Source organism: Phyllobates terribilis, unplaced genomic scaffold (genome assembly GCF_046119375.1).
Source record: "Phyllobates terribilis strain yellow unplaced genomic scaffold, ASM4611937v1 Scaffold_38__1_contigs__length_12584779, whole genome shotgun sequence".
Classification (NCBI taxonomy): domain Eukaryota; kingdom Metazoa; phylum Chordata; class Amphibia; order Anura; family Dendrobatidae; genus Phyllobates; species Phyllobates terribilis.
In genome coordinates, this window is record NW_027362798.1 from 858244 (window position 1) to 867381 (window position 9138).

The window sequence follows — 9138 nt, forward strand, 5'->3', positions numbered from 1 at the left end:
GTAGGTAAAAATCTTAAGGCTACAAGCCTCGGTTCCTCAAGAGACAGTGGTAAGTGCATTATATTCTATAGGCAAGCTTAATAGTTGCAGAAAATAACTTTTCACAATGGTCCTATGCTGACATCTAGTGGCGAGAGGTTTATTATTACAGGTATCTGACTTTCCCCATTGCCACTGCTCTGCTCCGTTCTAGGTTGAAAGTTCACTGAAGATAGCTAGCTATTATAGTCCTAATGTGTTGGTAAGAATTTGTAGTTTGGAAGGTGGATGGCAGCTTCACTCTGATCAGTCGTCCTCCATAGTGACCATGAGGAGGACTAACACCAGGGGGAGCTAGAGAGCAAACCATTCTAGCAGTATTCTGCTTCTGGATTTTACCCGTCAGTGCAGACCAATGTCATTGTAAGCCGCTATGAAACCAGCTACAAAGATCTGCAGATGTCACTGAGACACTCACACGTCATCATTGGCTCTGTGCACACAATGTCCTAGGTTTAATATCAGCAAGTTACAATTTAATGTGGTTCCAGATAGAAAAGCAACAGAGAATACGACCGATACAAATCTACGCCTCTTACTGTGTTAATACAATGGTTATCTGCAGGGAATTTGTTGGTTAATTGCCCAGTGTAACCACAACTGGATCCATCTCTGCAGTGGATAAGCTCCTTCACTTAGGAGGAATGTGAAATGTTAGGGCTGATGCCCCCTAGAAATCCAGCAGTTCTCCTTCATTTCTCTAGCAGAGAGGAATATTACTCAGTGCACTGGCAGAACTACAAGTACAAAGTGTTTCATTGCTTTGGAAATGGCAACCTTTTTTTTTTTCCCCACACCAAAAGTTCATGACTTCTTTTGAGGACCACGCAGATGAAGAATTCTCCACCACTTGTCGAAGCTCTTCAAACAAGGGGCCAAGTTCTTTTTCCAAACTAAGGATTAGACCTAAAAAAAAAATATATATGAATAAATAGTGAAAATTGACTGCAGAAGTCCATATTTCTATGTATATTCCAGCTGTTGGCAGACTACAAGCTGCTGTAGACAATATGTGTACTCCGATTTCAGGGCAGAAAGTGGGAACCTGAAACTTTCCATCATCCGGCATAAAACTGCATCAAACGGTAGAAATGAGAGGAACCTGTTCTGGGAACTGCTCTTTGTCCAACTGCTTAAAGGGGATATTGAGTGAAGACAAGTTCTGTAACTTACTGATCGTGGAGGTCGTGTCGCACTGTTTGGAAGCAGAAGGAACTTTAATCCTCATTACAAAACGAAACTAATATTATGCAGATAGAACTAAAACTTGACTATGTTGAGCCAGTTGTGACATTTGTTAGTGGCTGATAACTGGTCAGTGATGACTAGCCCACTGTGTAATCTTAGTTCAGGTGGACAATATGGTAGACATAGTGCTGGATGCGTCTGAGACTGGTTATTGATGGCATTTGTTGTGCAGTGTAATTACTATTGTAGTGGCTTCCATTCAGAGCACACATGAAGCCAATACATTTTGGCTAAAGGGATTCTCCAAAGACGAGTTATCACTTATTGATTAGTGGGGGCAAATCAAGAAATTTTTATCCCCAACAGGGTACTTTTATCCTCATTAAAGTTCATCAGCAGTGCACATGCCTGATTGCAGGACCATTCGTTCTCTATGGGGCGGCCAGAAAAAGCCGAATGCAGCATTCCACAGCCCACAGGGAATGAGTAGAGCAGCGGTCAACCATCTTTCTAATGGGCATGAAAGTGCCCCCTTTTACCAATCGGTGCAGGTTGCAGTGGTCATACCTCCACCGATCAATCAGTTATCAGCTACCTTGTGCATAGGCGGTTACTTGTTTTCACCAGACAGATTTTAAGCAAATGTTTGATGTGAGAGTCAATTTAGATCCATTGCTTCCATTCAGCTGAATGATGGGCGTGCTATCCTCTGAAGAATAGGACACCCGTATTATAGTCCAGGAAAGCGGGCACAAGTTGCAAGTGGATCTGCCAGGACTAGTGTTGAGAATTGGAGACCAGAGCACTTTTTTGACGTTAAGTATAAGTTATATATTTTTCTAAACACATCTAAAAATATTTTAAGGACACTTTACTAGTATTTTTTGTTGTTGTTATTGCACTGACTGCACATTTTAAATTATCTTTGTGTAAGGACCACATCACACCATTACTGGATACAGAACATCTACAGTATCATTAAGGGATCAGTAGTTGTATCTCATCAACTCTGACAAGAACCAAGAACCATTTCATGTAAATTGGGACAGGGTAGATTGGATTTTCTCCTCGGCTTCCAGTTGAGAAATTCTTCTTTCACAACAGACATACAGTACAGACCAAAAGTTTGGACACACCTTCTCATATAAAGATTTTTCTGTATTTTCATGACTTTGAAAATTGTACTTTCACACTGAAGGCATCAAAACTATGAATTAACACATGTGGAATTATATACTTAACAAAAAAGTGTGAAACAACTGAAAATATGTCTTATATTCTAGGTTCTTCAAAGTAGCCACCTTTTGCTTTGATGACTGCTTTGCACACTCTTGGCATTCTCTTGATGAGCTTCAAGAGGGAGTCACCGGAAATGGTCTTCCAACAATCTTGAAGGAGTTCCCAGAGATGCTTAGCACTTGTTGGTCCTTTTGCCTTCACTCTGCGGTCCAGCTCACCCCAAACCATCTCGATTGGGTTCAGGTCCGGTGACTGTGGAGGCCAGGTCATCTGGTGTTGCACCCCATCACTCTCCCTCTTGGTCAAATAGCCCTTACACAGCCTTGGAGGTGTGTTTGGGGTCATTGTCCTGTTGAAAAATAAACGATGGTCCAACTAAACACAAACCGGATGGAATAGCATGCCGCTGCAAGATGCTGCGGTAGCCATGCTGGTTCAGTATGCCTTCAATTTTGAATAAATCCCCAACAGTGTCACCAGCAAAGCACCCCCACACCATCACACCTCCTCCTCCATGCTTCACGGTGGGAACCAGGCATGTAGAGTCCATCCGTTCACCTTTTCTGCATCACACAAAGACACGGCGGTTGGAACCAAAGATCTCAAATTTGGACTCATCAGACCAAAGCACAGATTTCAACTGGTCTAATGTCCATTCCTTGTGGTGTTTAGCCCAAACAAGTCTTTTCTGCTTGTTGCCTGTCCTTAGCAATGGTTTCCTAGCAGCTATTTTACCATGAAGGCCTGCTGCACAAAGTCTCCTCTTAACAGTTGTTGTAGAGATGTGTCTGCTGCTAGAACTCTATCCTCAGAAGCAGAGGTGACTCTTGGTCTTCCTTTCCTGGGGCGGTCCTCATGTGAGACAGTTTCTTTGTAGCGCTTGATGGTTTTTGCAACTGCACTTGGGGACACTTTCAAAGTTTGCCCAATTTTTCAGACTGACTGACCTTCATTTCTTAAAGTAATGATGGCCACTCGTTTTTCTTTACTAAGCTGCTTTTTTCTTGCCATAATACAAATTCTGAGAGTCTATTCAGTAGGACTATCAGCAGTGTATCCACCAGACTTCTGCACAACACAACTGAAGGTCCCAACCCCATTTATAAGGCAAGAAATCCAACTTATTAAACCTGACAGGGCACACCTGTGAAGTGAAAACCATTTCCGGTGACTACCTCTTGAAGCTCATCAAGAGAATGCCAAGAGTGTGCAAAGCAGTTGTAATGCACACGCCCGGGATGAGAGGCGTGGATTCCACTGGACCGTGCCGGAGAGTGAATGCCTGGAGGGGCGTAACTAGGTATTCACCCGATCCGACCAGGGTCGCACGACGGCATACGACGCCAGTGCACCAAGGAGGAACCGAGCAGAGGGACCAGGTGCTACTCCAGGACAGACCCCGGACACGGCTGTTGACCCACACAGGGGAATACAGGAACAGACTGGTTAGACTGGCACACAGACTGGTGGGTATAGGCAGGCACGACTGGTATGCAGGCAGGCGGGTATGCAGGCAGGGGGGTACAGGCAAGCACGGCTAGAGTGCAGACAGGGAGGCGCTAGCAGGTAGGAACACAGGCGGGATAGGACCCAGTACACACTGGGACTCAGGAACAGAACCACAGATGTGGCGGACAAACACAGCAGAGTGAGGCCGCCCAGAGAGGTGAGCGAGAGCAGGGCAGGACGAGACCGCCTAGAGCGGTGAGCGAGAGCAGGGCAAGACGAGACCGCCTAGAGCGGTGAGCGAGAGCAGGGCAGGACGAGACCGCCTAGAGCGGTGAGTGAGAGTAGAGCAGGACGAGGCCGCCTGGAGCGGTGAGCAAGAGTAGAGCAGGACGAGGCCGCCTGGAGCGGTGAGCAAGAGTAGAGCAGGACGAGGCCGCCTGGAGCGGTGAGCAAGAGTAGAGCAGGACGAGGCCGCCTGGAGCGGTGAGCAAGAGTAGAGCAGGACGAGGCCGCCTGGAGCGGTGAGCAAGAGTAGAGCAGGACAAGGCCGCCTGGAGTGGTGAGCAAGAGTAGAGCAGGACAAGGCCGCCTGGAGCGGTGAGCAAGAGTAGAGCAGGACAAGGACATCTGGAGCAGTGAGCAAAGGGAGAGCAGGCTAGAACCGCCGGAGCGGTGAGAAAAGGCAGAGCAGGCTAGAACCGCCGGAGCGGAGAGCAAAGGCAGAGCAGGCTAGAACCGCCGGAGCGGTGAGCAAAGGCAGAGCAGGCTAGAACCGCCGGAGCGGTGAGCAAAGGCAGAGCAGGCTAGAACCACCGGAGCGGTGAGCAAAGGCAGAGCAGGCTAGAACCGCCGGAGCGGTGAGCAAAGGCAGAGCAGGCTAGAACCGCCGGAGCGGTGAGCAAAGGCAGAGCAGGCTAGAGCCGCCGGAGTGGTGAGCAAAGGCAGAGCAGGCTAGAACTGCCGGAGCGGTGAGCAAAGGCAGAGCAGGCTAGAACCGCCGGAGCGGTGAGCAAAGGCAGAGCAGGCTAGAACCGCCGGAGCGGTGAGCAAGGCAGTGCAGGCTAGAACCGCCGGAGCGGTGAGCAAGGCAGAGCAGGGGGGACAGGGCTCTGTTCACTCAGAACAGACAAGAAGGGAAAGGCAGAACCAGATACCCACAGGGTACTTGCAGTGAAGTAGCGAGTGGACCACAAACTCACAAACGGGAGTACAGTGACAACGAGCAGGAGTAAGGTACGAGTTCAGACTCTGCAGAAAAAGGAAAGGTACGGACATAGAGAAACACGGGAAAACAGGCTAGAAGATTATACAGACAAGAACAGACACAGTAGCAAGATACAGGAGCGGGTCTAGGAATGCAGCCCCTAGAAGGTGGGAACAGGCCAGGAGCGTGTTCAGACAGGACAGACTAGATACAGGAGCGGGTCTAGGAATGCAGCCCCTAGAAGGTTGGAGGAACAGGCTAGGAGCGTGTTCAGACAGGACAGACAAGATACAGGAGCAGGTCTAGGTATGCGGCCCCTAGAAGGCGAGACGAACAGGCAAGGAGCGTGTTCAGACAGGCCTGGAAATACAGCCTCCAGGATAGGCAGACAAGAGAACACAGAAGGGGACCTGGCACATTCAGAGTGAAAGACCACACTGAATGAAACACAATGCTCAGGCAGGGATTCATTGGAGCAGCTGGGTTAAATACCAGATGACAGACAGAAATAGGCTGGGCACGCACAAGGGGTGTGCCTGCAGCAGGTACAAAAAGCAGGAAGTGATCGGGCGCCGCCCTTAAGCAGCAGACACAGAGGCAAGCAGACAGCATGGAGGGAAGCCAGGCTAGCAGACTGGACTGGAGATCAAGTGCGCGCTCTTGCACAGTGGGAGATGGACCACTATGCAAGGACGCCGCCAGGTATGTTACAGCAGTCATCAAAGCAAAAGGTGGCTACTTTGAAGAACCTAGAATATAAGACATATTTTCAGTTGTTTCACACTTTTTTGTTAAGTATATAATTCCACATGTGTTAATTCATAGTTTTGATGCCTTCAGTGTGAATGTACAATTTTCAAAGTCATGAAAATACAGAAAAATCATTAAATGAGAAGGTGTGTCCAAACTTTTGGTCTGTACTGTACACTGCACCTTTTATCGGGCTAGACATGTAAATACAATGTAAATAATACAGAAGAACGCCTACCTGTATTGGCATTGCTGCTAGCTATGAAGCTCACAACCAACGGCAATCTGTTAAACTGGACAACCTGAAACACAAATCAATGACTTACAGACAATAGAAATGAAGTGATACTTATAACCTCCATATTTCCATGCTGCTTAAAGGCGTTTTCTATTGTGTAAATGATGCTTTACTGTACAATGAACATGGAAAACACTTCCAATGGATCCCTATGAACCGTAATGTGAGGTATGCATGGAGAAAGTGACTTGTGGACCACAAAGAAAACACAGTGAGATCGGTTAATGTCAGTGCAATGAGGACTGAAACAGCAATTCTAAAAGGAGGATGGGCCTATTAATATGTCTATTAACACCGGCACTTTACACACAATCCTCATAACAAATGGAATTAAAACAAAGTGTTTCATCAGGGTTTAGCTTGTTCTTGGACCCCACGCTTTACTCCCCCTCCCCAGGTGCAGGGCTGAGTCTCCACCATAGCTCTCGGTAACGGATATGGGCTGCAGCGCTGACGTCATGTCGACAGCACACCAGCAAATCAGAGAGCTCAGTGGCTTGGCGGTGTAGACAAAACACCCCACTCAAAACACCTGAGCTCACTGACTGGCTGCCAAGCTGCTGATGTGACATCGGCCCCGCAGGTAATACTGGACACATGGAGCAGCCGGAGAGGCTCAGCACCGGACCGGAAGAGGGTGGCTTACACCAGACAATTTTACAATCGTTTTATAACAAACTGCACCCAGGGATCACGATTTTCTGATTTGGGACAATCTCTTTGAGAACTATGGAAAATATTTACAATCTACATATCTAAAGCCAACTGTATAGCAGGTCAGACAGACCTGCCCGAAAATACCTGCCCCCAAAAAACTCTAAACCAGAAGATGATACCACTTGAATCTGGTTGGGATGAGCATGTCCATCACCACCACCGATCGTGATAATCACACCTGATGCTCACAAAGCCGTCCTGGGTCTACAGCCTTACCTACCTGATACGTGTTGTAGTAACATATGATGCTTTTGTTTTCGGAGAGTCCCAGCTTGCTTCCCTGGTCAGTGGCCAGTGCAAATGTGGATAGGAAACATGGCCTCAGAGCATGTTCAGGGGAATTCTCATTTGCAACTGATAAAGAAAACAGCAATAAGTGTTTGAATGTGAACATTTCTATAATCCAGTCTCCTACTTTTGGTTGATGAGGTACAAGCAGCCCAAAATGGCTGTACACAAATAGAGGGTCCTGGTTTGGCTTTATAGCCCAAGTCATGTGGCATGGCTCTTTACAACTCTGGAGCAAATGCATGTACCTGTATGTTCGTACTGGGGTCTGCATGTGTGGAGGGGGCTCAGCTTGCGCCATATACCGGCTGCTATACAGCCACCATCAGTCTTCAGCAGCAGCGCTTGTTCCAGTCGCTGATGTTTAACTGCCTAGGCGCTGCTGTCAATCACTGGCAGTGGCAGTTAAATAGAGCAATCATAGTTTTGCAGTATATAGAAAAAGCAAAGGATCACAGGTTTTCAAGTCCTCTAAGCGGACTAAAAAATAAAGTAAACTAATTGTATTAAGATTCATATCACCCTCTTTTTCCTTTTAAAAATAATGAAAGTGGTTTCCAACTTCAGATTTTGATGCAGTTTTTGAAGCCAAAACCAAGAGTGGATTAAAAAAAGAGACATCTACCATTTATTATTCATTTCTGGCTTTAGCTACAAAAACCGCTTAAAAAAAAAAAAAAAATCTCAACATGGAAACAAACCCATCCACTACTTTTACATTGATGCCCCATGCGTAGGATAGAGCATCAATGTCTGATCAACTGGGGTCCCACAACCAGCACCCCTGATGATCAGCTGTAATCGGTGCTGCCGGACGGAAGTGCTTACTTGCAGATCTTGGCCGCCTAGTTGTAGTGGCCGCCGTGGAGTACTACACATCCGCCTCTTATTAAATTGAACTGAATAGGAGGCGAATGTGAAGTACCCTGTGGTGGCCACTGCAACTTGATGGCCAAGCTCCGCAAGTAAGCACTTACAGCCGGCGGCACCGATAACAGCGGATCGGCGGGAGTGCCGGGTGTGGGACCCCAACCGACCAGACATTGATGTCCTATCCTATGGATAGGGCATCAATGTACAAGTAGTGGACAACTTCTTTAATCTCAATTATCATTATGGCTGAAATTATTAGATTGAGTTCCAATATTGGCAGGAACAAATCTGCTGGTCAGATAGTTCCTTGTGGGCTCACCAGTGGTTCATCATATCCGCATCATTAATTTGGAAGTTTGAGATAAGAGTTGAGGTGTGTAACCTAGCTGTAAGAGTGGGTATAAGGGCAGAGAACCACATTACAGCAGAACTGCATGCCGAGACATGCATGTCCATTCTAGTTCCTTACCTTTAATTACAGGTACCCCATCTCTGTCTGACACTACAATGGCATGAAGTCCTTCAACACTAATAAAACAACAATCAAAAGGTTATGTTAGTAATAGACATAATTTACTACACACCTCACATCAGAATGACCATTGTTAACGAGCCAACGCATGGGCATTGGTATCAGAAATAAAGGCCCCAGAGACCAGGCTGTATCGTCAGAGAGAGGAGGGCAGGAGTTTTGTTATTCAGACCTTGGGAGTTGAGGTCTTAAATTATTAAATATAATTACATAATAGCAATCATTAATCATACGAAAAACTATGGAAAGAAAGTACCTTGGAAGTTTTTTGTAAAGGAAACTTCTCAAGTCCTTGGAAAAGAAAAGAAAAAGCAGATGAGTATGGGTACCCATATCTAACCAAGAACAGGATGGCGGGCTTCAGAATGTTAGCCAATGCAAAGTGGAACTCCTGTACTCCTGACAGGCAGAGGCCCGGGAGGTAACACCATCACCTATCCAGCTATTATGGCATATCCTGTGCATATACCATGAATGCTGGAGATTAAAAAACCCTTTGATATGAGAGATCAAACCTAAGCTTTCATAATATTGGATGTTAAGATAAAAAAAATGTAGTAG

General features: G+C 46.4%; 1 protein-coding gene across 1 annotated transcript; it reads right to left on the bottom strand.

Moving 5' to 3' along the window:
- Positions 1-374: 374 nt before the first annotated feature.
- LOC141182954 (ragulator complex protein LAMTOR3-like) lies at positions 375-8648 on the bottom strand. The gene is made up of 5 exons (XM_073661020.1): positions 8635-8648; positions 8515-8573; positions 7105-7238; positions 6108-6171; positions 375-945 (listed from the first exon to the last, which is right to left on the bottom strand). The coding sequence occupies exons 1-5, from the start codon at positions 8646-8648 to the stop codon at positions 740-742; spliced, it is 477 nt and encodes a 158-aa protein (XP_073517121.1). The 3' UTR covers positions 375-739.
- Positions 8649-9138: the final 490 nt, after the last annotated feature.